This window comes from Chelonoidis abingdonii, chromosome 2 (assembly GCF_003597395.2).
Source record: "Chelonoidis abingdonii isolate Lonesome George chromosome 2, CheloAbing_2.0, whole genome shotgun sequence".
Classification (NCBI taxonomy): domain Eukaryota; kingdom Metazoa; phylum Chordata; order Testudines; family Testudinidae; genus Chelonoidis; species Chelonoidis abingdonii.
In genome coordinates, this window is record NC_133770.1 from 68,614,313 (window position 1) to 68,641,407 (window position 27,095).

Consider the following 27,095-nt stretch of genomic DNA (forward strand, 5'->3'; position numbering starts at 1 on the left):
CCCCAGGTTTTCAGATAGGGAGTGCAATGTTAGTGGACACTATTGACATTTATCAGAGGAGTAGCCGTGTTAGTCTGGATCTGTAAAAGCAGCAAAGAGTCCTGTGGCACCTTATAGACTAACAGACGTTTTGGAGCATGAGCTTTCGTGGGTTGCATCTGACGAAGTGGGTATTCACCCACGAAAGCTCATGCTTCAAAACGTCTGTTAGTCTATAAGGTGCCACAGGACTCTTTGCTGCTTTTACTTTTGACATTAATTTCTCTCTGCTTCAGTTCCCAACCTGTAAAATGGGGATATTATCACCCAGCCCCTTATCTCACAGGGATGTGAAAATAAATGAATTGATGTTTGTGAAGTACAGTAGTGATAAGCGCCATAGAAAGGCCCATGAGGAAACTAGTAATTCTGTGTTCAGAACAGGGTTTGGATGGTATGAATACATACATTGAATAATGAGGCTAATGAGCAGCTATTCAGTATTTCATTTTCAGGACTGTCCATCCTGTACACTGAATGAGGCAGAAGTGTTGGTGAAAAAATAATCTTTCATTACATGATCACAAACTATCTTAATGCGTGAGTGGTCAGAATTATGGTTGAATTAAGGTAGATTTTTTGGATGTACAGCCAACTGGTAAAATCCTGCCCCCATCAAGTCAATTACAAAACTCTGAGTGACTTCAGTGGGACCCAGGATGTCACTCTAGGTCTGGAAAGTAAGTAGGAAATTATTTTTTTTAACTTTGCTTTGCAAAAATTTACTGGCTTGGCAGTGAGTAATCAGTTGTTCATTGAGTGCAGGACAGCATGACTTTGGAAAACAGCCCCTGGTCTGTTTCATTAAGCATTGGAAAGAAACAAAAGAAACAGGGAGTGTTTGTGTTTTTAGATCAAAATGTGACTGAATATACCATTCCTTACCACTAGGACATAGGCCTGCCAGCTTCATGGCTGACACAGACATAACGTTGAGTCCTGTTATTGTAATACAGAGGGAGGGAAATGAATATTACGCAGACCTCTTTCTTAGAAAATGCTTCACAGGCTTCCTCCTTTAGACAAAACATGTCCCTTCTGTGGTCAGTTACATTCCATCAGCCAGAGGCAGGAGTCTTGCTGATATGCTGACAATTCTTATAACATTTCCTCCTTACTATTAATAGTTATTATGGGCAAAAGGCCCTGTGTGTACCGGACACTTTACAAACAAATACGGGGACAAGGTACTTGCCCTGGGTAGAGGGAACTTGCAGTCAGTAGGGGTTTTCCTGAAATAAAATGAATATCACTGGGCCATTTTATTTAATTATTTATTATTTTTAAGGATTTATCCAGCATGCATAGCCTAAGTAGTTATTGCAGATGTTGTTTTCCAAAAGTTAGAAATTTCATAGGCAACCCACAATGGAATGCAAATATGACCATGGGTATGTTAAGAACTAGATTTTGAGTAAACCGAAAAGGAAACCTCAACAACCAAGAAAACAACCTCAGAGGTTAAACCAAACAGATGTACCTTTATAATTCCCTGTGGGTTACCAAACTCCAGCTCTAGAAAACCACGGAAGGGACTAAATTCCAAACATAGGGAGCTAGTAATGAGAAGTTCCCACTGCCAATCCAGAGGCGTTCCACCCTGAAAACTGACAGAGTATTGTAGCTTATTTTAATTGTCATGTTAGGACAAAGAGTGAGGTATAACTGCACTTTAAAATTAAAAGGGAGCTAGAACAGAGAGTTCTTCAGGATGGTCGATGCTTACAACAGCACAGCCCACTAAAGAGGCTGGCAACTACATTTTGTATCGTATGGAACTTCAAGTTAGCCTTCGAGGTTTAGCCCTAAGCAAAGCACATTAATTTAGTTCAGCTTACAGGTGACCAAGGCTTGGATGACCTTTGCAAAGTCTGCTTTAGAGAGGAAATTTGACAGCCTCATGGCCAGATTAAATGAAATAAGATGTTACAGGCCAAAGTTTTTACCTGACAGTCCAGGTGTGGTACTGGTGGAGAGAAAAAAACATTTTGGCAAAAGCCACATATGCTGCCTCGATAGACAGTGCAGTACCACTGCTACCCTGTTCCACCATATGCTTCCAGTGACTCTCAGCACAAACAGTAGAATGCAACTGCATGCTTCTGCTAATTCTCAATACAAGCACTAGCATCTAGAGCTAACACTGTGTTAATATTACATTTTCTAATATATTTTTCCAACATCCTCTGGTATTTCAAAAGTAGAATGGCACTCTGAATTAGTGCCATGGCTTTTTTTTATCTTTGGAGACTTGATTCAACAATGAATTAAATACAAATGAAAAATTCGTTCAGTGCTTTCAAACTGTCATGCATAGCTTCACATATCCAGTCCAGATTAAAAAAAATTGATTCTATTAAGTGAATATAAAATCATTATAACAACCAGATTTTGTTAATCTGAAACTTATCTGAATGTTTCTGATATTCCATGAGACATTCAGATGATCATAGTTTACCAGTACACAGTTTGGCAATGTTACATCAATCTAGTAACCTCTGCTTTAGAGAGGCCAGGACTCTTGGTAGCCTGAGAGTTGGAAATAAGGATGAGTGTTCTTTGGCAGATCCATGGGGGTGCATGCTATGCATGGCTTTACTGGGCACAATTGATCCTTCACTTTCATTAGCCCTTTACTAAATTCAGCAAATGTATCCAACTAATTAAAAACACATATATTATTGTGCTGTGCAATCCTATGAATTAAAGTACTGAAATGCTATATTATATGGGCATAATAGTGCATAAACAGTAAATAGTCTTCTTATACTTGGTTTTTCAAATAGATTGGTGTTGTAGCATCACACGGACTAAGCCTCCCTGGATGTTGCACAATGAATGAAACAGCTGTTCAATATTTATTTTTATCTTCACTGTTGAGCGAGTGGACCCCCTGTTCGTTCATTACACAGTCCTGGGCTCATTTATTGCATGCTGTCTCTCCTATCCGAAGAGCCCAGATATGAGCTCAGTCAAAATTAGGTTGATCCACAACACCTGTGTCTTAATCATTATACCTCTTCCACCCTGTACACTGACTGACAGAGGGATTCTGTAGAAAATAAACTGTGCAGTACATTTAAAGTCTGTTTCATCAGGCACACAAGGGGACAGAGTTTGGGTTGCACAAGTATCCTTAACTTGGGCATTTTCTGATTTCTGAATGCTTCACTTTACAACCTTACAGTGTTTTTTTAAAATTTAATTTCCTAAATTAAAACAAATAAGGAAACGGACATTCTGTGATATGGAAGTACAGCATGTTTTAGCCAGCAGTGCCACTCAATATTGTCTAAACCATTTTTTGGTCAAAGTTCCAAAAAGCTTTACCCAACAAAATGTTACCCTGAAAGGTAAATGTTTGTCAAAGTTATAAGCAACTGAAAAGGCTATTTTCAGATGAAAATGTTAGGCAGCTTTAACTGTGGCTGTCAGTATAGTCTCCAGCAATATTTTCTCTCCTTAATAAATTCATATTTCATGAACCTACATATGTGGTGTGGACTTGAGCTTTTACAGCAGCAAGGTTTGTTTCCGAAGTAGGCTGGGGTTTGTCCGGAATTACAGATGCGGGTTTCTGATTCTAAAATATCTGAAGTTCCAGTTAATATTCAAGGGAAATTCTAAGGTTTAACAAACCACCTTATAAAAGGGTTGGGGCTTTTTTTTTTTTTTTAAACTAGAGCCAATTGATTTTCTGAAGAAATAGGGGGATTTGGTTACTGTGGGTGAAACATTGACTGTGGGCAAAATCTAACTGAAAGGCATATTCCTCAGTGAATTGGAAGCAGGGTTCTCCCTCCCCCCCCTTTTTTACTTCACATGTTAATCACTTCATCACTAAACTCATGTTTGTCAGTTCTTAAAGAAATTTTAAGACAAAGTATTTTATCTAGTATACTTTTCAGAATACTATGAAATACTTTTTGGTATTCTAGTTCTGGGTCCTTACCGCCAATGTTTGTAATTTTTCATTAAAATCTTGAAAATAAAATGTCGTGTTCTTGAAGGGTTTTTTTGTTCCATTTTATTAATTTTGACTCCTGCCCCATGATATTAAAGAGAAAAACTTATTTGTTATAAAAAATAGATGCTGAAAATAGGGCTGCTTGCCAGCCTGTCCATTCTTTGAGGCAGGGATGGTCTTTTTTGTTCTGTGTCTGTACAACACCTAGCAAAGTAGGAACATGGTCTATGACTGGGGCCTCCTGCAGTCTTGTTGAACGTCTCTAGTCCGGCACTCTCTGGTCCAACAACATCAGTGGTCCAGCATGATTTTAGTTAGCCGAATATCCACTTATCATGAATGGGGCCAATTTTCTTGCAGTCCGGCAAAGTTTGTTTACAGCCACCAGTCCTGGCTCTCAGTGTCCTGTGCTGTTATTTAGCTCTAATGTACCCTATGTCTTCTAAGAAACCAGCAAGCAGTGGAAGTGTTGGTAATGCTGCTAAGTGTAAGCATGTGTCAATATCCATACAGCAAAACGTGGAATTGTTGCAGAAATTGGAAACGGGCACATCAGCAGGTTGTTCTCTTTATTCACCTCAGCAAAATAAAAATAAAGAGACCCGCTTGCTACAATACTATTCTGACCTCTCATGGTTTGGCAAATTCTGTGGTTCGGCACCGGTCAGGTCCCGAGGGTGCCAGACTAGAGAGGTTCAACCTGTATAATATAACAATAAGGGTCTGACTGCACAGTGAGTGGGAGTTTTACCTGAGTAAGGTATGCCTGCCCAGTGCAACCTGTGCACACGGTTCAACAGTCCACATTATGATTTATTTAAATGACTACTGTGGTTTCTAAAGTGAAAAATACAGCTGGCTAGCAAATTCACAATCTCTGGAACACTAATTGATGTTGATGGGGTTTATTGTTTATAGTAAATCAGTGGTTTTACTTTGGATTTAATAGAACAAAGCAAAAATCTTCTCACTGGGTGATTCTACAGTTTGAAAAAGCGAAAGTATGCCCAAAACTTGAAGTGCTCCTATAATCATAAATGAGTATAAATTGCTAAATAGCTAATGACATATACACTGAAGTACTTCTAACAGTTAGGAATGTTCTGCTCACTCACTTCACTTTGTGTCACTATATAGTTAAGAACATCATTTCACTGTTGGAGGGTTGTATTTTATTTATGTATTTTAGAAAGGCTTCTTTAGGCAACAAGTCAGTATGATTAGTGATTCAAGACGTATTACTGATTTGAAGAATAAAAAGAGAACTTTCCCAGAGGCATTAGCTAACTAAGTATTTTATCCTTTCATGCTTTATGAAGTTATAATAGGAGTGCCATCTCAACTTGATATGATCAGGGAGTGATTGGAATGTTGATAACAATGCTATGTTAAACTTTGTAAAACTATAGAGAAAATATTGGTCTGATTCTCCAGCATGATTCTTGCTTGTATATATATACCTGCCTCAGAAAATTTCCACTACATGCATCCGATGAAGTGAGTATTCACCCACGAAAGCTCATGTTCCAATACATCTATAAGGTGCCACAGGATTCTTTGCTGCTTGGTCTGATTGTGTTCAGTCGACTGGCCCATTCCCAAGAAAAGACAGGCAATTACACAGAAGTAGGAAGCAGATAATGAACACAAAGTGAAAGCACTGACATGAAAATAGGGGCTGCATGCTAAGGGGACTTACACTAAGAACCATCCCAATGATTCTGAACTATACTAACGTCATCAGAATATTCAGTGACTTCTTCATCTCCAAGAGCAGGCTTTCTTTGCCAAAAAAAAAAAAATGATCCTACTAGTTATAAATTTTCTTTGACATTGCATTTTTGGGGAAAGAATATTCCCCAAAATACTCAAGATGTATTGAGATGCCCAAGAAAAATTCCTAATTGTCAATTTGTATTTTTCTGATTCAGAGATGCATTGGAAAAGTTTACTAAAATCTCACCATTTCTTTTAACTTGGAGTATAAACTTTGCATGACATTGTTTCATGATAAGTCAGTGAGCTTATCTCTGTATTTGTCCCTGTTTGATCTCTAAGACTCTTTAGAGCTGATTTGGTATTAAGCACTCAGCACTGGCTTTAAGAAGCAGCACAAACTCCATTAGAATACCTTACCAAAATCTGGTTAGGTGACGCTACTACACTGGTACAGACAACTGGATATCTGGATGTCACATATCTCCTTGGCCCGGATGAATCTGGGCAAAGATCTGTGGGTGTCACTGACACCCTCATTGGTAGTGTTGGTAGATGGCCTACTTCTGGTGATAGATGAAGACCAGATATCATATTGTGTTGACCTGCCTATATGAATGCTAATAGTAGCCAGAGGTGCTTTTTGGTGGCTTCATTTTCAAGTATCTAAGAGATGCTAGTGGGAAAATTTCCAATAATTACATCTTTGCCCCTAAGTGCTCCCTCAGAGAGGCCTCCACAGGGCTCATCTCGCCCCTCCTCTTCTTCCATGAGTGCATGGGATTATTGGATTAATGAGAAAGTATGGGCTATCGTACTTTCTCTGGCTTGATTACATCCAGTTCCTTTTTGTTTCATCTGATCCAGCCAGTGATGTAGATCAGGGGTTCTCAAACTTTTTCTTTCTGAGGCCCCTGCCCAACATGCTCTAAAAACTCCATGGCCCACCTGTGCTAGAAAAACTGTTTTTTAGCCAGTGTTAGGGGGTAACAAGCAGAGCAATTGCCTGGGGCCCCCATGAAGCTACATTGCTCAGGCTTCGGCTTCAGTGCCAGGTGGGGCTCGGGGCCCCGAGCTGCAGTCCTGCATGGCAGAACTTTGGCTTTCTGCCCTCGATCCTAGCAAGTCTAATGCTAGCTCTGCTTGGCAGCTACCCAAGACCTGCTCGCAGCCTGCCAGGGGGCCCTGTACTGTTTTGTTGAGAACCACTGCTGTAGAATACCTTCCTCTGTGCTTGTTAGATCGGTAGACTTAGTGAAGAAATATGTGTGTCCCTATTGAGGAGTATATTCGTGTGCCTGACATTTGTTACTAGAATCTGCAGCCTGAGAGTGGTGTTTGACATTCAAATACAGCTGTGTCTAGCAGAGCATTTTTTCACCTACTTCTAACCTGGACAGTATAACGGGTTCTTTTGGAAGTGGGTCTTGCTAACATGATCCAGGCATTTGCCACTGCCACATTACATTATTGCAATGTGCTCTGTGTTGGACTACACCTTAAATCAAGCTGGAAACTGACACCACAGCAGAATGCAGCAGCTCATTCAGTAGGTCATGCGCTCTAAGACCATATGACATAGATGTACTGAGAGCTGCACTGGCTGGCTGCCTGTTAGTTTCCAGGTAGAATTCTTAAGATTTTGAGTTTTGACCTCTGAAACCCTCTGGGTATGTCCACACAGCACCTGAGAGCTGTGATTCCCAGCTCAAGGTAGATGGGCTGGCCCTAGCACTGCTTGAAAAAGCAGTGTGGATGTTGTAGCACTGGCAAAGGCTTTGGCTAGCTGCCTGAGTCCCAGTCTATCCTACCCTCTGGATCTGAAGTTAGGCGGCTTGCCCAAACTGTGCCAGTGCTGCAGTGTCCACACTGCTATTTTTAGCATGCTAGCTCGAGCTGAGCTAGTGTGAGTCTGTCTATCCGTGCAATGTAGACATACCCTTAGTGGCTATCTTGCCCACTAAAGAGACCGTCTCTATCCTTGTCACACTGCCAAATGTGCAGTCAGCTGAGGTGCTCGAGCTGGATTTTCCTTACTAGAAAAAGAGAAGGTGCTCCCAAGTGGAGGGCTCTCAGTTTTGGAATGTACTGTCACCTTTTGGTCCAAAACAAGCCATATCTGACCCGTAAGGTGTCCTCTCTTTACCCAGGCTTTTGAGTCAGGGAGGGGCATGATATGAGCTGATAATTGTGGAAAATGCGGAGTATAGTTTGTGTATGACTTTAGATGGCTGTTTTCTGGTTTCCATGGAAGCTGCTGGCTCTTTTTGTCATTGGTCTTTCAGTTAAGTCAGGGAACTTAAGAGCCCAAATAGGTTTTTTTCCAAAAATATTTATTATAGGTTGAAATAAAACAAGGGTGAGACAAGATGGCAGTCCCCTTACTGAAATTCCACTGTATTACAACCATAATAGGCTAATTTGTTAAGCTTCTTAAAGCAAAGCAGATGGCTTTAACTGTAAAAAATGCACTTGAACCATGAGGGAATTAACTTATTTGAATTGTGTCTACAATATAAATTATTTGCAGACTAGTTTTTAAAAATACGGCACCCAGGAGTTGTAATTCCTAGTGCTGTGGTCTTTAAAAAATGTTTTTGTTCCTCCTAATTTATACATTTTCTTGATGTGAAGAGAGGTAATAGGTATACAGTGAAAACATATTATCCAGTGAAAATGTGCATACATCTAGAGTTTTCTTTAAATGCACTGAAGTCTGATTTTAATTCCTTTCTTGCACACTGGAATGCTTTTGTGTCAGCCCCATGCTGCGGAAATCCTTCATTAATACTTTCTATAATAAGTATGTCTCCCCTGTCCACCAGGGCTGATGTGCTACATGTTACAAACAGCTGAAAGTCTAGGACACTGAAGCTGGGAAATGTATCTTGAACAGGCTCCAGCAAGGACATGACTGTGGTGTGCCTTTCTCTGGTAATGTTTAGATTAAGTCTGTCTTTCAGTTGACGTCTTTGGAGAGCAAAAATTAAACCAAGAAAGAGCTATGATTCATATCAGACCACTCAAGACCCGTTTCTTTTTTTATTCTTCTTTTTCAGCCATGAAAATAAGCCTTTTATTTTGTTTCCAAACATACTTTTAGCTGTTCGTTAACTAGCAGTGCTAATAAATTCTAGGCAAGACTGAGGTTTTCTTTGTAGTTTAACAGAACATCATAGAACACCTGATAAAACAAAATGTGTGTGTTTGTGTGAAGTGTGTAATTGAAAGCACAATCTCTCTAGAAATTCTTCGGCAGAATTCCTCCTCTAAAACTGAGAGTTTATCAGAGAAAAGTACTGTAGTATGTGTTGCTTAATGTGCAACTAAGTAAGACTAACACCACTTTATTGAATAGATCCTGATCCTGTGTCGTATCTACTGGCCCATATCTATGAGATGCCAAGCACACTCAATTCCTATGAGTTTCATTGAGAGTTGAAGGCTCTCTCTGGTAGGATTAGACCTTTAAAGAGACAGAACAAAATCCCTAATGTTTGCTTTGTTTTGTTTTCTCTAGCTCCTGTTAGCACTGCATAGACAGTACACTTAAGAGGGTCCTTGATGCATTCTGTTACTTTTTGTGTTAAGCACTACCACAATGTAAATGTTTAATAATAATAAACATGTAATTCCACAATGCTATGTTTAGAGTCAAATCACAAATAGAAAGAAAGACAGCTAATTTTACAGTTGCTTGTGTCTTTAATCTGCTTGCCTTCCTGATTTATTAATGGTGGATAACTTTTTCCAGTGGGCTATAATTAAGGTGCTATTACATCTAATGAATCATTCTGCATATTTTTATTCTCTGAAGAGAGGCTGCCTGTTCTTCATTATGTATGTACTAAGTAATAGCAGTACATATGTGATTTACAAGCTTTGGGTGAACTTATATTTCACTAAGTTCAGCAGAATACAGTAAAATCATCTTTAAGCTTTGTAAATAATGGCTCACTATGATGCTCAATACCCTGAATAGAAAGAGGCAGGAATGGTGGATCATCTCCCTAATCTGAAATACTGGATTAGGATCTGATTCTGAGTGGTACTGTGTGCTCTTATCTCCCAAGTGGCTCCAGAGGAAGCTGAAGATGCTCAGCATTTGCAGGAGACAACCAGTGGCTCCAAGGGTCTACCTTTTTATTTGCTGTGACGTGCACTCCTCTCCAAATCCCAACATTTCTTCACATTTACTGTCTGGCAATTGTTTTGTCAGTGGTGGTGCAGGACGGTTACAACCAGCCCCCCCCCATGATAGATAGGTCTTCTAGAAATTTTCCAGATGGAAAAACTGAGGTGCAGACAGGGGCAGCACTATGTTTTTTTGCCATCCCAAGCACAGCAGTCACGCAACATTCAGCGGTGTTTGCGTGGGAGGTCCGCCCCGGTCACGCGGATTCGGTGGCAGTTCTGCAGAAGGTCCACTGGTTTGTTTTTCTTCAGAGCATATCACATATGCAACATCTGCACACACGTCTTTTGCTGAAGAAATATGCAAAATATAATGTACTATGTGTAAATACTGTAGGTCAGTTTTCTCCCAAAGACCTAATTAGTGAGATTCTAAGAAGTATATTGAATTTTTATAAATATTGTCTATATAAAGCTGCTAAAATACTTTAATTGGACAAGATCTGGTGCTGTGCTATCTGCATTGCCTCCCCACTGAATACAGAGTCCAGCTCTAGGACCCTGACCTGATATTCAAAGCTCTCTAACGGACTGAACTTCATAACCTGAAAGATAGTCATTCACTTTGCAACTATGACATCCTGCAATAGCTGCATTCCGTTGACACAGGGAAACTGTTGACCAATAGTGGGAGGCTCATGAGTGCTGAAGACATATTAGGAGTTGGACCTAAAATAGGTAACTCACTCTCATAAGTGAGAAGAATGCCCACAGAACTAACTGCTTTCAGAAGTGAGGCACCAATTGTGCAGAGACCTAGGCACTTGCTTAACTTCACGTGCTGAGAGTGGCTAATCCCATTGACTTCGGTGATCCTATGCATAGTGTATAAAGTTAAACATGTATGTAAGTCTTTGCAAGATTGCTGCTTAAGTGCAAAACTAAGTTTAGTTTTTAATTTCCCTTAGTTTCTATACGCACGCGCGCACACACACACAAATCAACAGACCTTTGGGGTGGGAAAGATGAGAACTAATAAGAACCTCAAAATATGTTTTTAAATATTTGGAAGGTACTCTGATTCTGTGATCACAGGACTATATAAGTACCTAACCAGATTTGATAGAACAGCTGTAAAACTATATTGGAAGGGTGGCAATTATGCATTTCAAAAAAGGCTTCGTTACATTTGCTGTGCAATTTAGAAATGTTTGTGTTGAGGAAATGGAATTTACTGCATTTTTATTGTATGTTGCTGCTAGCGCCATAGCGGTAGTGGAATAAATTTGAGGCATAGTGATGTCATTCTCTTTTTTTTTTAATCCCTTTTTTGTACTGAGAGCAGCCATCTGTCCTCCTTAGAACAATCACTGAAGCAGCTGTGCATGTAGTGTCATCAATAACAAAAACTTCTACTTCATACCAGAGGGCAGCAGACTAGAGGTCGCGGGGAGGTATAAGAACGATCAGGATCAACTGGCACTTGGTGTCAGGCTGTATGGAAAAATAAAACTAGGATTATACAGCCTTTATGTGTGGATTGACTAGTAGATCAGTAGGGTCACCCTTTTGTCTGTGCTTTGTCTTTAGCAGCTATGGGAATGCGTGAGTGTGGTATGTATATTTCCCCATTACCACCTTCAGGGTAAAAAAGGGCAGGAGAGGGAGCCGCAAGCAGTGAACAGAGCAAATATTACACATCATTTCTTATGAAGGGACAGAAAAGGGGCATTGGCAGCCAGTACTTTATAATAGTTCAAAATAGACACTGTCAAACATTCTGTGTATTCTATAGCAAGCTCTGCTATATAGTGCAATGAATCATGATTTTGATGTTGCATCTGCAGCACCGTGTAGTTTCCTTGGCTGACTATGGGAACAGAGAACCTGATCCAGGGCCAGCTTCTGATCAGACATTCTAGAGGTGCAGAAGCCTCAGAGGGCTATGTAAATAGGCTGCATCTCAGGCTCAGCTGTGCTGGGGAGCTGGGCTTTGTACATAATGAGGTGGAGGGAGAAGAAGCGAATGCACATGTTACATAGGATGGAGTTGCCCATTCTTCTTTTTTAAAAAAAGAGTTGGAAGGGACCTCAGGAGGTCATCTAGTCCAACCCCCTGCTCAATGCAGGACCAATCCCCAGACAGATTTTTGCCCCAGATCCCTAAATGGCTCCCTCAAGGATTGAGCTCACAACCCTGGGTTTAGCAGGCTAGTGCTCAAACCACTGAGCTATCCCTCACCCCAACAGTCCCTAGATTCCCTAAGTAGCTCTTCAGATCAGGTAAGTGAGGCAGCCCTAATCTTATGACTAACTTTTACCCTGCTTGTTCTGGATCCATATAGAGAATAGGTGATAATACAAATCTAGGCTTTAGTAACCTCCTTATATACCACCAGGAGGAGGAGAGGAATCTATGGGACTCAGTTCATTTTTATTAAAAATAAAAAATATATACCTTGTGGAGTGGTGCCCAGTAAGTGCAGCATCTACCCTCTTTTCCCTAAAGCTAGATTGCTAAATGGGGGACAGCTTTTACCTAATATGGTGCCTCTTGTCATGTCTCCCAAGCTGAATTCCAGTTTTAAGCCATCTGCCAGAGATACAGCATGAAGCCTTGCATCTCCTTGGTTAACAGCCATCTAGGGAGGAGTCTGCTCCTTACCACAGACACAGGGAAAACATTCAGTGAAGCCTGGTTGGGTTGAGTCTGATTCCACAGCTGGAAAGCTACAAACACCATATGCAACCACCGCAGTGGGATCCATCTTTGGACACAGAATAGTGTCTATAGATGCAGAACGCAGGCAGGCCACATGACAACCACAGCTGCAGAAGCTGATAGGCACAGGAATAGGCCCAGAATAATAGTGCAACCCTTGGCTTTACATCTGCCTGTCTTCTCTATACCAGACTTAAAATTACACATAGGCAAAACAGTTTCCCAAGGCCCTCCCCTTGTTTCCAGGCTGCAGAAAGATGCTGAAACAGCAGGTTGTGATCATATCATAAAACACACAATTCTACAGCAAAACTAACCTCCTCTCCTTTTCTCTAGAGACATGACTGTATTAATCTGAAACTGTTTGTTTTGTCAAGTGTAATAGTTAAGGTTTGTTAAATTGCTTTTGATGACAATACTCCTTTCAGCTGTGTTCTCTGTGTCTCTGATGCATCGTGTTCTGCTCTCCACTAATTGTCCACTTCATCTCCTAATTTGTATGTGTAGTTGATGTCACCATGTCTTGGCTGCATAGTTTGTAATTTTATTACAAGAAAAAGTCGCAAGACTTTGTGGAAAAAATGTGAGCAGCAAAACAGAATAGAAATGGATAACATGATGAAAAATATATAAACAGATTTCTAGTTCACACCATTGGTATTATATGGTGACCCCACAATCTGTGTAGGCTGGGTAGATTAACATTCATGTAAGTGTTTACAAGAATAAGGCTGACATTTTTTTGTGTCTAATGCACAGCCTGAAAATAGCAAAAGCTGAAAACAAAATCACATAGCACTGAATGCTGCAAGGCGCTAATCATTCTCAGCTCCCAGTGAGGACCATAAGGGATAAGACCTGTAAGAATCATCTCCTGATAAACAGTATTTTATAGATTGCCAAATCATATAGTCTCAGCAAGTTATTTATGCTATTTCACTTTATATCAATCTTTTCTTCAATTTATGACCTTCAAGTTCACTCACCTTGCTCTAGGAGAAAACTCATGGCAATATTTGCTGTTAGTTCCAGAGAATGCCCTAAGAGGTTTTCCATTCAGGCAGCTCTGCCAAAGTTACATATGCAGTCCTTTCAGAGGTCAGCAGACTCTGATGAGTGGTTAGTGGCTCAGAACTTCATGGCTATTTTTGTCTGGCTATGTGACTTCTGGGAAACTTCTCTGAAAACTATCCTTCTCATTTTGTCATAAACCCACAAAGACTGGACTTTTGGTTCTCAGCATGAACAGCAGCACTGACTTTGGCACATACTGTTCAAAACAAGCCTACAGAATTAGGCCACAATATTAATTTAGTCTTATCCCGAAGGAAGATTATTCCCCCCATCACAATACAGTATTAGAACTGCTATGACAAGAAAGTGAAATAAACAGACGTTTTTCTTCAGCTACGGAAATTTACTTTTTAAATTTCACTGTTTATGCCACAGCAACAGATGATTAAAAGCCATGTGTTACTGTCCAATAATGCCTACCTCTAGGGCAGGGGTAGCCAACCTGAGCCTGAGAAGGAGCCAGAATTTACCAACGTACATTGCCAAAGAGCCACAGTAATATGTCAACAGCCGCCAATCAGTTCCCTGCCGCCCACCAGCAGCCCCGCCAATCAGCACCTCCCCTTCCCTTCCTCCCTCTCTCCCTGCACCTCCCAATCAGCTGTTTTGTGGCATGCAGGATGCTTGGAGGGGAAGTGAGACCATAGCAGGCTCAGAAGAGGGAGTGGGAAGGGGTGGAGTGGAGTGGGGGCAGAGCCAGGGGTTGAGCAGTGAGCACCCCCTGGCACACTGGAAAGTTGGCACCTGTAACTCCAGCTCTGGAGTTGGTGCTTATACAAGAAACTGCATATTAACTTCTGAAGAACCGCATGTGGCTCTGGAGTCACAGGTGGGCCACCCCTGCTCTCAGGGCCAGTGCAAGGATGTTTCGCGTCCTAGGCGAAACTTCTGCCTTCTCCCCCCCTACCCCGCGGCAGCTCACCCCCTCCGCCTGAGGCGCTCACCCCACCCCTGCAGCAGCTCTCTGCCCTGAGGCACCCCCCCCACCTCAGCTCACCCCTGCTGTGCGCATGAGCACCCCGAGCATGCCGTGGCTGTTTCACATCTCCCGCCTCCCAGGCTTGCGGCGCCAATCAGCTTGGGCGCCACAAGCCTGGGAGGCGGGAGACGTGAAGCAGCCACGGCGTGCTTGGGAAGGAAGTGGGGCAGAGGTGAGCTGGGATGGGGAGTTCCCCTGCGTGCCCCCCGCCTCTTACCTGCTGCAGGCGGCCCTCCCCGTGCTCCCCTGCCCCAGCTCCCTCCACCTAAATGCCAGTGGCGACCGGGGCGGCCGAAGATCCGGCTGCTGCGGTCTCTGCTGAAGAAAATGGCGCCCCCCAAATCCCAGCATCCTAGGCGACTGCCTGGGTCACCTAAATGGTTGTACTGGCCCTGCCTGCTCTAGGGCATTGTGACCCTTGAGACAGAGAAGTGAGAATTATCCCATAAGCAATAATGCATGACTTGATGTGTTTATGGTGCCATATGCACTCTTGGATATGTGGTGAGATATGAGGTTAAACATCCAGTCCCTATGTTCATTGAGCAGACATGTTAGCTATATGCACTGGAGTTTATTATTGAACTCCCTTGTTTTAATGTTCTGGCTGGCTGAGTTCAGCTCTATTCAAATATCTCATGATGTCATAGATCTGAAATGATGTAATTCAGAGCCTGATCTGTGATTTAACTCAGTGGGAATTGAGGACTATCAGCACCTTACAGGATCTGGCGCTCAGTTAGATGGCTTCTTCAAATCAAATACATTATGTCATTATTACTCATGACAACTTCAACTTTGAGTTATCCTAAAGGATCCTAACACTAAAACATAAATTTATCAATAACCAAATACATTCTACCAAAAAGGAGCTAAGTATCAGAGGGGTAGCCGTGTTAGTCTGGATCTGTAAAAGCAGCAGAGAATCCTGTGGCACCTTATAGACTAACAGACGTTTTGGAGCGTGAGCTTTCGTGGGTGAATACATCTGACGATGTGGGTATTCACCCACGAAAGCTCACGCTCCAAAACATCTGTTAGTCTATAAGGTACCACAGGATTCTCTGCTGCTTTTGCAAAAAGGAGCTGTGATTACTAACACTTAATATAGACTATCAGTGTTGGAAGGGACCTCAGCTAGTCCAACCTGCTGCTCAAAGCAGGACCAATGCCCAGACAGATTTTTGCCCCAGATACCTAAGCTCACAACCCTGGGTTTAGCAGGCCAGTGCTCAAACCACTGAGCTATCCCGCCCACCATATTTAGTCCAAGCTTATAAAATACAGAAGCACTTACTTAATTTACTCTAAAAGATGTATAAAGAGATACTAAGTGTCTGTTATTTAAAGAAAATACTGTCACAGCTTTGGCACCTCTAGAGAACATTGCCAATAGGATAACAGGATCATCTAAGACTTTTGGCAAAATTTGGGTTAACTACTGTATCTGGATTCTGGTTAAACTACAGAAATAATTATCACTGGTACTTTTATTATTTATAGCTGCAATAATTGTATACTGCTTTACAGATGCACTAATTTAAAATGTGCCTGTCCCAAAGAGGTTACAATCTAACTCAGTCGATGCAGTACACGAGATAACAGTTCTATGATGATAATAATATGTGCTATGGGCCCTATAGAGAGCAGGAGGGAGTACAGATACAAATTTAGTGAGAAAGTCCCAATTTCAAATGACCTGGGATCCCAAAGGTAAAGTCTTCTATTAAAATTGCTTCAAAATCCCCCTCCAGGATTTGGGAGGAAACATGAGAGGTTTATTTTTGGATATATTGAATTGAAGGTGTCAGAGACAGTCAAATGTGAGACTGAGATGATTGTGAGGTGAAGGAGACAGATTGAGCACAGAAAGATAGATTTGGGTGTTCTGAACATCAAAGTGGTAGCTGAAACCGTGGAAGCAGATTGGGTTGCCAAGGGGACCATATAGAAAGGCAAAGAGAGGAGACTGAGGACAGAACCCTGAGGGATACTGACACAGGGGACGAGATCTAGGCCCACCAAAGGAGATGCTGAAGGAGCAGCCTGTAAGGTAGGAGAAAAGCAGAGACTCACAGAAGCCCGGGGAGGAGGAGTGATTCACACTGTTAAGGTAGCAGGTAATAAACACTAAGTACAAAGAACAGGCCCATCAGCTTGGCCAGGTCATTAGTAACCTTGACAAGGTTGGAGCTGGATTGGAGAGGATAAAAGAGAGAGTGGGAGGAAAGGAAGTTGAGACAACAGGAATAAATAGGATAGACCTGCTGTTACCATGTTAATCTTGTGACTCTTCAGGGCTACTCAAGGAGAGCATAGTAATACTTTATATACTCTCCTCCTTCAGATCCATCTTCAAGACTTGGATTGGCTAGTTGGAGGGGCATTTGAGTCTTAATAATATTTATTTTCTTTGAAAAACATCAATATATATTAATGATTGTGGTTTACTCCTATCTTGTACCTTTTCCTCTTAGATTATGACAGGGACCATGTCTTCATGTATATGGAGGCAGTACCTAGTAAATTGTGGGCACAACCATAATATAAATAATAAGATTTATAATGAGAATTTTGCTTGTCATCAATCTAGATTAGAAAATACTGTACTGAAATCTTCTTTGGATTAATTAATATTTAACACATGACACATCACACCTTCAAAGTGCTGAATACAGACTTTAATGTAATGTTTGTAAGAACTAAACAATGGATTATTTAAAAAAACCTTAGAAATTAAAATACTATAATAGACTCTTACTGGAGTATAATAGTTGTTATAAAATATATATCTTAAAACAGTAAGCAACACATTTATATAGCAGCATAAAGAGTTCTAGCCCATTATTTTTAATTGGAGATGTGTATGTGATCACACACATTTAAGAATGTACCCACCAGTAGTTGTTCCAAAATTTGTGTATTACATTAATACTACATAAGAAGCTTACAACACATATTATTTTTAGTAATGGTCACTCTAGTCTCCTCCTAAATCCACAGTATTTCATCTTTAGCTATCATAGTTTTCTTCACTACATTGTTTTGAGAAAAACAATCAGAGTATATTAAGAGAAATCTGATTAGGGAGTATTAAAATAATCTTAATTCAAATTTTCTAATAAAGAGTATGTCTTTCATTTGAGAGTTGCAAGAGGTAAAGTATCCTATGGCACCTTATAGACTAACAGACGTTTTGGAGCATGAGCTTTCATGGGTGATGCATCTGACGAAGTGGGTATTCACCCACAAAAGCTCATGCTTCAAAACGTCTGTTAGTCTATAAGGTGCCACAGGATTCTTTGCTGCTTTTACAGATCCAGACTAACACAGCTACCCCTCTGATACAAGAGGTAAAGTGTGGTCTGTTTTGCAATAGCTAAAGTGTGGTCTGTATCTATAGCTGTATCAGTACAAATATAGGGGTGGGATTGAGTAGTGTCAGAGGGGAAGTGAATATACATGGAAATCGATCACTGTCACACTACCTTGTATATTCAGGAGGTGTGGAAAGATTTTGATTAAATTCTTGGAGTATGTTTACTGCAGCTGGAGCAGCTGCATTCCTCTTGCATGTAAAATTTCCATTGACATCAAATAAGTAGTAGGATGGCGGATGGAGGTTAATGGTAGCGTCTCTGGTTTGCTGAGATTATGCTCATGGAAGCAGGGGGAGGCACTCTGTGAATCTCTGCTTTGCCTTGATACATGTTAGAGTAGCTAGGGGGCTGCTGTAACTGGCACTGGCTTGCAGCAATCCCCACGGGACCCTTCACAAGCCCATCATAACTAGAATGCACCATCATGCCCTCTAGTATGCCCTGGAGTGCAGGGTGGCATAGAAGCCCACCTTGCTGGCTCTACTGCTGTTGAGGACTCCGCAAGGCCCTGGGAATCCTCAGCTGGGGGATACAGCCAGTGTTCTCTTTCCTTGTGCCATCAGAGAAAAGTAGTGCAGGGGGATTGACTTAAGTGGATTGGGGGAAAAGGCACAGCCCTAGTCTGCTGCTTTGTGCACTCAGTATATATTATTGATAGTTCCTCTGATTCGTGACATGGGGAGGGAACCTTTTTGAAAAAAATCCAAATGCAACAGGTAAACTCGTTTATAGTGGTCCCCAACCAGAAAAATAAAAATAAAAATGCAAGTCTTGAATTAGATCTATGTGGGTAAGATATGCGTGGGGGGTGTTAAAAAGAAAGAGAGAGGGGAAGAAGCAGATAGCACATAAACAGAAAAGGGTGCTACACACACAGCCTGGACATGCATAGTGTGGGGGTATCTGAAAGAGGCTTGGGGTTGTAAGCAGATGAACAGTCTCCTGTAGTTTTGATCTTCCGATGTTCAGGGGAACCGGATTTTGTACATTCCATGTAAACAAACAAGATTGCATCCCTGGTACCTGACTCCATCGTAAATTTCTGCTCCTAACTGGAACAGCCTGCAAGATCCGAAATTTTTGGCTGGTCGCTCAGGCCCAGAAAAGTATCTTAATACGCTGAAGAACCTAAAGTCCCATTCCTACAGTTCTTACACAAGGCTAGAATTTGCAAATGTTCAGCTCACGGAGCTCCTGTTGACCTGAAAGATAGTTATATGTATGAATCCGCTACAACATTGCATCCTTTAAAGGGGAGCTTACAGCCTAGAGGAGCTCAGAGCATCTTGCATTCAGGCAAAATTTTTACTGATTTCAGGAGGAGTTTTGCTTTAAAAATTAATAATAATAAAAAGGACCATAAGTGAGGGCATCAGCTGATCAGTGTTCTCAGTGCCACAGTATTTGACTACATAGTTATTTCCTCAGTATTGTTTTGTGCTCCTCACACAGCACTGGTGGAATCTAAATTAGCTGGTGTGCAGATAAATTATTTCCCTTCTGATGGAAACTTCCATCAAAAATATTGGAAAAGTATGTTCTGCTTTGATTTAAAAAAGCAGCAGACAAAGTTCCCTATACTCTGCTCTGCTTTCCTAACTTGGAGCTGAGTTCTGCAAAGCTTCACTCGCACAAGTAATCCCTACTCACACAAGTAGTCCTGGTGACCCTCAGTGAGAGTAACAGTTTCTGATGTTATTAAGAAGATTGCAGGACCAGGCCCTGAAGCACCCCACCATGTACATCATGTAATGCTCAGTGCAGGGACGGCTCCTGGCACCAGCGCAGCAAGCGCATGCCTGGGTGGCAGGCCCCGGGGGAGAGGCCTGCCAGTCATCGTGTGGGCAGCATTCATCGAGCTTTCGGTGGCATTTCTGCGCGAGGTACGCCAGTCCCGCGGCTCCGGCAGCAATTCGGCAGCGGGTACACCAAATGCGCATGACCGTTAGATCACCCGCAGAACCGCCGCCGAACCCACGTGACCGACAGACCTCCCACAGAAACGCCGCTGAAGGCTGCCAGACTGCCATGCTTGGGCGGCAAAAAACATAGAGCCGCCCCTGGCTCAGTGTCTACCCTTGTTTCTCATGGAGAGTTTGTAATAACACAGAAGCCTCTTTTTAACTTTCTCTTTTCATTCTCTTTTGTAGTAGAATCAACGTACTGATTTAAGATTTTGTAAACACAGCCTTTAGTTCAGTAGCCCTCATGACCATTTCCCTGGGCTCCTTTGTGACTTGTGGCTTATTAACAATGCACTTGGAATGCTGTAGCATCCATGCTTCTTTTGAGATGGCTGCTGTGAGTGTCACAGGCAGAACTCTTTAAGGAGGAAATTAGAAAAAAAAGTCAACGCAGTTTGTAAGGTTAACACACTGTGTGTCATCTCCACATTGTCTTTTTGACTCAGGTGAGAATGTACCATTCTGTGTGCTGTGGAGCATATCACACCAGTGAGGAAACAGGCAGCACTTTGTTTATTAAGGGCTCAGTTGTGGATTTGCCACAATACCTGGGCATGGAGCAAGAAGTGGTTGTGCTGCCCCAGGAGCGGCCCATAAAAACAGATTGTGACTCAGAGAGGCATGATCTGCCTTCTGGTTCATCTCTTCCTCCAAGGCCTGCACCAGCCTTATAGCTGAACCAAAGTATACCCCTCAGCAGATTAGGGGGTGGTGCCAGGGCTCCCCCACTTAACCCACCTCTGCCTGTCCATCCCATCCACTTGCAGGGGGCTGTAGAGGGAAATGCAGCAGACCCCTGGGGGCTGTTCTCCCTCCCCTGCATCTACCCACAGTGTGACTATGTGGTGCAGGGGGACAGCATGGCATTTTTTGCTCCTTTATTCCCCTGCACAGGCATGCAGGATGAGCCACAGCCTGCCTTTACTTTTAGCAACCCTTGAGAGCTGCCCACACAGCTAAAATTGAATTTATGCCACAACAACAACAAACTGAAGATTTTTTTATAAATATTTATTCTTTCTTAACCCCCAAGTCCTTTTTGTTAGCAAACAAAGTTAGTCATGTTTTGTGGAGGATTCAGTTCAAATCATTCAATAATCTCATTCTAAAAAGACAGGCTGAAAATGCTGCCACAGCTAAACAATGTTTTCCCTTCCCTTACTATCTAATTCTTCTAGTGATATTTACTGTACTGTAAATGTCCAACTTACTATACAATGCACATGCCTTACTGACTGACTAAGCAGCTAAAATCCTACATTCCATGGAGATCCCCTGATCCTCTCTACATCTTACATTTGGTTTTCGATTATCAATGTAAATATTTTGTTAAAACTAGCAACATATTTTCAGCCGTCAGGAGCCTCCATGTTAGCCAGAGGTATGTTAGCCTTAGCAAGAAATGTTCTTTAAGTTAGTTGACACAATGTCTTGTACAATAGATCTTTTAAAAAGAAAGGGAGGGGGTGGGGAATGAATAAAATGAATTGCTTTTGAACTCTTGGACTGCATTGGGGCATGGGGAAGGAACGGAGCATCAAGGTTCATTACTTTGAGAACAGTTCAACTTGTTTGATTTTGCTGCTATTTGTCCTTTAAGTAGGGGAGAGGGGGAAATTTGTGTCCTATAGTATTGTGCCCTGAATCAGATCAGTTTTCAGCATCCTTTGTTAGATATTGAATCTAGTGTGGCTTCATATGATCAAGCCTGTTAAGACAATGCATTTACTGTTCACCTGCCTGTTATACATCCTGTGTTTGTAGTGAATCCTATTAAACAAATACCTGACAAAGGGCATCAGCATGGTGATAAAGCAACCTAGGGGATGAATACGATTTCAAATACAATAAACAACAAATACTGATCTGCCCCAGACATACACATGGACTGGATTATCTTGGTTCTCCTTCTTTAAGTTAATTAGTTTAAACAATCCTATGAGAAATGCCCGTATTTCCATTAGGTACTATGTCTGTCCTTAAGATGACATGTAATATTTTAAAAGTAATGTATTCTAATATGTAGATATTTTAAGATATACACTATATCATCATAATCCTGTAGTTTGAGTGTCACAACCACAATGTTATGTAAAAATGTAGCTTATATAATGGGATTTTTATCAGTCCAGTGGCATCAATACAAATGCTAAAGTATTATGAGGAAGCTGACCTCTTTGATCTTGATTCAGTCACGCTGGATATCAGAGAGGAACTATTTCATGTTTACGTTGAGGGTTCATAGCTACGTAAGTGTTTTGAAAAAAATGTCCAAAGTTAGTTACTGGATTACGATTTTCTCTGTCAATGTAACAGACAAATTTGAACTCATTTGAAGCTGAAGTGCTGAAATATAATATGCTGATGTTTAGGACAAAAGCCTTAAAGTGATGTGTTGATGCCTTAAGCTTTCTTTCCTAAGGGCCTTATCCTGCTCCAATTGAAATCTATCCCTCTGAGGAGATCACTGTTATCCTCATTGAATGGGAGCAAGAACAGGTCTTAAATGAGTGTTAACATGATTCCCTGAAGTAGATGCTGAAGATATTTGGGACAGGTATAACATTCCTCTGGATCTAAGCCTCTAATATCTGCTGGGATTAGATACATGCCTCAAATTGTACATCCTGTCCTAAAACACTAGATGTCTGATTAAGAGCCGAGCCACTGGAGAAGATTTTTTTGGGCTCAAAGCTCTGATTTCTGATCTGACAGTGAACAGGATGTATTAATTGAAGGATGCACAGAATAGCACCAGATAACACCTCAGGGCTGAGCAATATCAATGCAGCATGTTTAGAACTCCCTGCTGATCAGTTAACAGTGCCACTCAGTTGTGCTTTCAGTTGGAAAAGACGGTGAGAGTGGCAACTGCTTATTTAGCAAGAGGAGCCTCAGTGGAAACAGTAACTAACTACCAAGGCTTCTAAATCTCTGATGGGGGGGGGGGGAAAGAGAGAGAGAGAGAGTTATGCTGCCAATTACGTGGAAAAGAAAGGGAAGAGAAGTACATTCAGGACAGAAACAACTACGTCATGTCACATTGGAAAACCTGATTTTGCAGGTTACAGAACTTGTTAAATGCCCTAAGTAGGGCACTATATGAAATTACACAGCCTGATCTTAGCGATGGTTGGCCATCTGTCCCTGCGGGCTTTCATACTAGGAGAGCATAATTTTTACTGAGAGCATGTAAACTATGTGGTGGTATTGTTTTAAGTCAGTAAATTAGATGAATCCCCTACGATGTCTAAGGGATTGGGGTGTGGGTAGAGCCAAAGGAAGAAACAACTTCACAAATTAACAAAAGTGAAGTCTGTTTAGATCATTTAATTTGATTTTGTCTTTAGGTTCAAGTATGGAAAAGAATAGGCATATAGGCAGAAACAAATGGTGGCAGGGCAATTACTGGTTAGTTTCAGAAGCAACTCTCCTGGTAATATTGTCCACCCCTGTAGTACCTTCCCTCTGAACATGTCAAGCACATTACAGACACTAGAGAATGAAGCCTCACAATATCCCTGTGAGGTGGGTAACTATTATCCTCGTTGTACTGATAGAGAAACAGAAATGAAAAGATTGTGACCTGCCCAAGATCATTCAGAAGGCTGTGGCAAAGATGGGATTAGATTCCCTGTACTAGGCTTTAACCATGTTATCCTTTCTCCCAAACATATATACTACAGAAACTAGAGTGGGGGAACAGTTGGACTGGTGCCACTTAGGCCCCAGACCTGCCATCCGATCTGTGCAGGATGCACCCCTTGCGTCTCTGCAGAGCTCGGTTGTCTTCTATGGGCCTGTGCACGCGTTAAGGGTCTCCCCGTGTGATCAGATTGAATGGCTGGGGGCTTAGTTTCCAAATTTTACTGAATGTTATCTAATTGCTCACTGCTAAGTGGACCCCAACAAAATGCATGCCACAGAAATGCTATTAATCTTTGGAGTGCTGCTGGGTTTTTCACTTGCACAGGATATGAAAAAGAAGAGCTTTTAGCTCTGCAAGATTAAACAGTCATCAGGGTTTAAAGGGTTTAATCCATTGGTGTTCAGATCAGAATGGCTCATAAATCTCCAGGTCTGAGTGTAATTGGATGCAGCATCAGAGCCATTTTTTTTTTAAACATGCTACCAACTAGAAGTGATCTTTCCTTTGAAATTTGTTGTGGCATGAGGCCGTAAAGCTGTCTCCCTGCCTGTATTTCTTCAGTGTCTTGCTGGATACCATTGCTGCAGGGGAAGGGGGAGTTTTGTTCAGTACATGAATTCTGACTATTGTTTCAGGCACACGTCTGCCTTAAGAAATAGCACAAAACAGGCCGTTACTTATTCAGATGCAGAAGCTCCTTCCATCACACAAGACAGCCCATTCAAGTCACATGCCAGAGGTCTCTACAGAATGGGCTGCAGCTGCTTCAAATCTGCTGTCTAACATTAGAAGCAGTTGGACAAACCTGAGTACAGTAAGCCTCCCAGCCTTAGAGGAAGATAGGGAAAAGATCTGGGATCCAAGCACTATGTTCTCTGAGGATCTGTGGCTTGAAAATGAGAAAAATTGTGCTGTTGTTCACAAGTCTAAGCGGGGAAGGAAACGTCAAGAGCTGCTGGCAGTGGCATTGGGGGTTAAGGCAGGAGTAAAGGGGGCACTGTTATGGCAACCTCTGAAACTCTTTGCCTATTCACAGATCACCTCTTTGGTCAGAAGAGCAGCTTTAACTCAAAACGACAACCATTTCAACTATGAAAAAGCACACAATTTTAAGGTAAGAACAGCTTTGGAATGCTTCTGGTTTAAAGATTTGTAAAACTTTACACAGGGAAAAAAACACTGAGAGTATATATTTCCATGTAACTCTTTATGCTACATCCAAGAGGAGTATTTCAGAAAGTAGTTTTCTTCCTGTGTTAAGATCCATTGGTTGTATAATTCTTAACACATGCTGACAGGGCTATTTAATATGAGTAACAATCTCTCTCTCTCTCAGAGCACAAGCAAAGTCAAGAACCTACTGGATCCTGCCAAATTACAGATTTATATTTGAGCTCCTTAGACCCAGATGTATTTTATTTGTTTCATGGAAATGATACTTCAGATTGGTCATCTTAATCTTAAAATGTGTCAGTTCCGATAATAAAAATCTCACTTCTGAAAATCTAGATTTTTATAGTGGGGTGTAAGTGCCATTTTAACAATACACATTTGTGCTATTTCTGTTTGCACAAAGTTATGAAAGCCCCAGTACCTACTAACAATAAAACAACATGTTGTGGTGGTATTGTCTGATATCTTTTGTTCATGCACCGTATGCCAAGGAAATGCTCTTGAGCTATTGGATATAGGCTTGTGCTTGCTTGTCAGACTAAAATGCATAGCTATACAAACTCAGGGATGCTTAAACAGATTGTCTTGTTGCTGGCTTCTAGACACAAAATCAGATTCTTTTTTCAATCACAGCGTCTGGAATGCTGTGTGCGCTGGGGAAGTGACTCAGTCTTTGAAACTAAGCTCCCAGTCATCTTGCTCCAACATCTTTTGCCAGAAGGACTGAGTAGTCCCAAAGTGTGCCAATCCCTAGTTATCATGGTCAGAGCTGTCAAAAAGTGGTTTGCTGGTAATTGGGAGTGGATACAAAGTGTCTGAGGGGAATGAAAAGGAGATAAACAAGAGAAGAGACATGCATTATACTCCTTTAATTCCTCTATTTTCTTAATGCTCCCTGGGGATGATAATCTAGGTCATTGTCAGAATAATTTGACTCATTATCAGAAATAGTATTTTATCATGCTGACTTCTGGCTTTTTAATAAAAGGGAAATTAATGTTAATTAAAATTATTTAGCAAGTATGCTTTTCTCTTTGTTTATCTATTATGTGTTTCCCTTAAGAAATTCAATGTCTGTGCTGTAGTTGGAATTCATCAATAATTCAGTATTCATGAGTAAAACTTTATATTCAATATTTGATACTCCTTGCCTTTCCCTCTCCTTAACCCAGCACCCACATAAAAGTCAATATTTATCTCACTACTAAATACTGAAAGAAATAGGAGAAATATTCTATCCTTTTTTCTTGATTAAAGAATCTTTTATGCTTTCTGGTTTTAGCCTCATCATTTAAACATGAAAACTGTTTTAGGTTAACTAGAAATATTTTCTCATGACTGGGACTTTTTTCCACTTTGACCTATACATTCTTTCCTTTCCTCTTCAAAATTCCCCTTGTTTTGGCTTTGATTTATAACTGGAAATGTGCCCAGTAACACTGGTTTTGCACAATCTAGCTGTTATACACCCTTTATTACTTTCTGTTCAAAAAGAGTCAAGTTTAGCTGGTAAATCACATTATTTTAAAATATTTAAATGCGTTGCTTGAAAACAAATTTTAGATAATTATTTTAACCTATAAACAAAATATTAGGGCTGTCAAGCAATTAAAAATAGTGTGATTAATTGTGCTGTTAAACAATAATAGAATAACATTTATTTAAATATTTTGATATTTTCTACATTTTCAAATATATTGATTTCAATTACAACACAGAATACAAAGTGTACAGTGATCACTTTATATCTATTTTTTATTACAAATATTCACACTGTAAAAAACAAAAGAAATCATATTTTTCAATTCACCTAATACAAGTATTGTACTGCAATCTCTTTATTATGAAAGTTGAACTTACAAATGTAGAATTATGTACAAAAAACTGCATTCAAAAATAAAACAATGTATAACTTTAGAGTCTACAAGTCCTCTGAGTCTTGCTTCAGACAAACAAGTTTAGTTACAATTTGCAGGAGATAATGCTGCCCAGTTCTGGTTTACAATGTCACCTGAAACTGAGAACAGGCATTAGCATGGCACTGTTGTAGCTAGCATCACAAAACATTTACATGCCACATGTGTTAAAGATTAAGATGTCCCTTCATGCTTCAGCCACCATTCCAGAGGACATAGGCACCAACTTTCTCTGGCGCGGGCAGATGCTCATGCTCCCGGTCCTGCCCCGACTCCACCCTTTCCCTGCCCCTGCCCCACCCCCATTCCAACCCCTTCCCCAAAGTCCCTGCCCCAACTCTGCCCCCTCCCTGCCCCATTGAACCCCTTCCCCAAATCCCCA

General features: G+C 41.1%; 1 protein-coding gene across 1 annotated transcript in view; it reads left to right on the forward strand.

Moving 5' to 3' along the window:
* CHN2 (chimerin 2) overlaps positions 1-27,095 on the forward strand; it is a 210,837-nt gene that overhangs the window by 137,534 nt on the left and 46,208 nt on the right. The window contains exon 7 of the mRNA XM_032774881.2: positions 24,661-24,738. Coding sequence (XP_032630772.1) covers positions 24,661-24,738 — 78 coding nt within the window. The remainder of the gene's footprint in view (positions 1-24,660; positions 24,739-27,095) is intronic.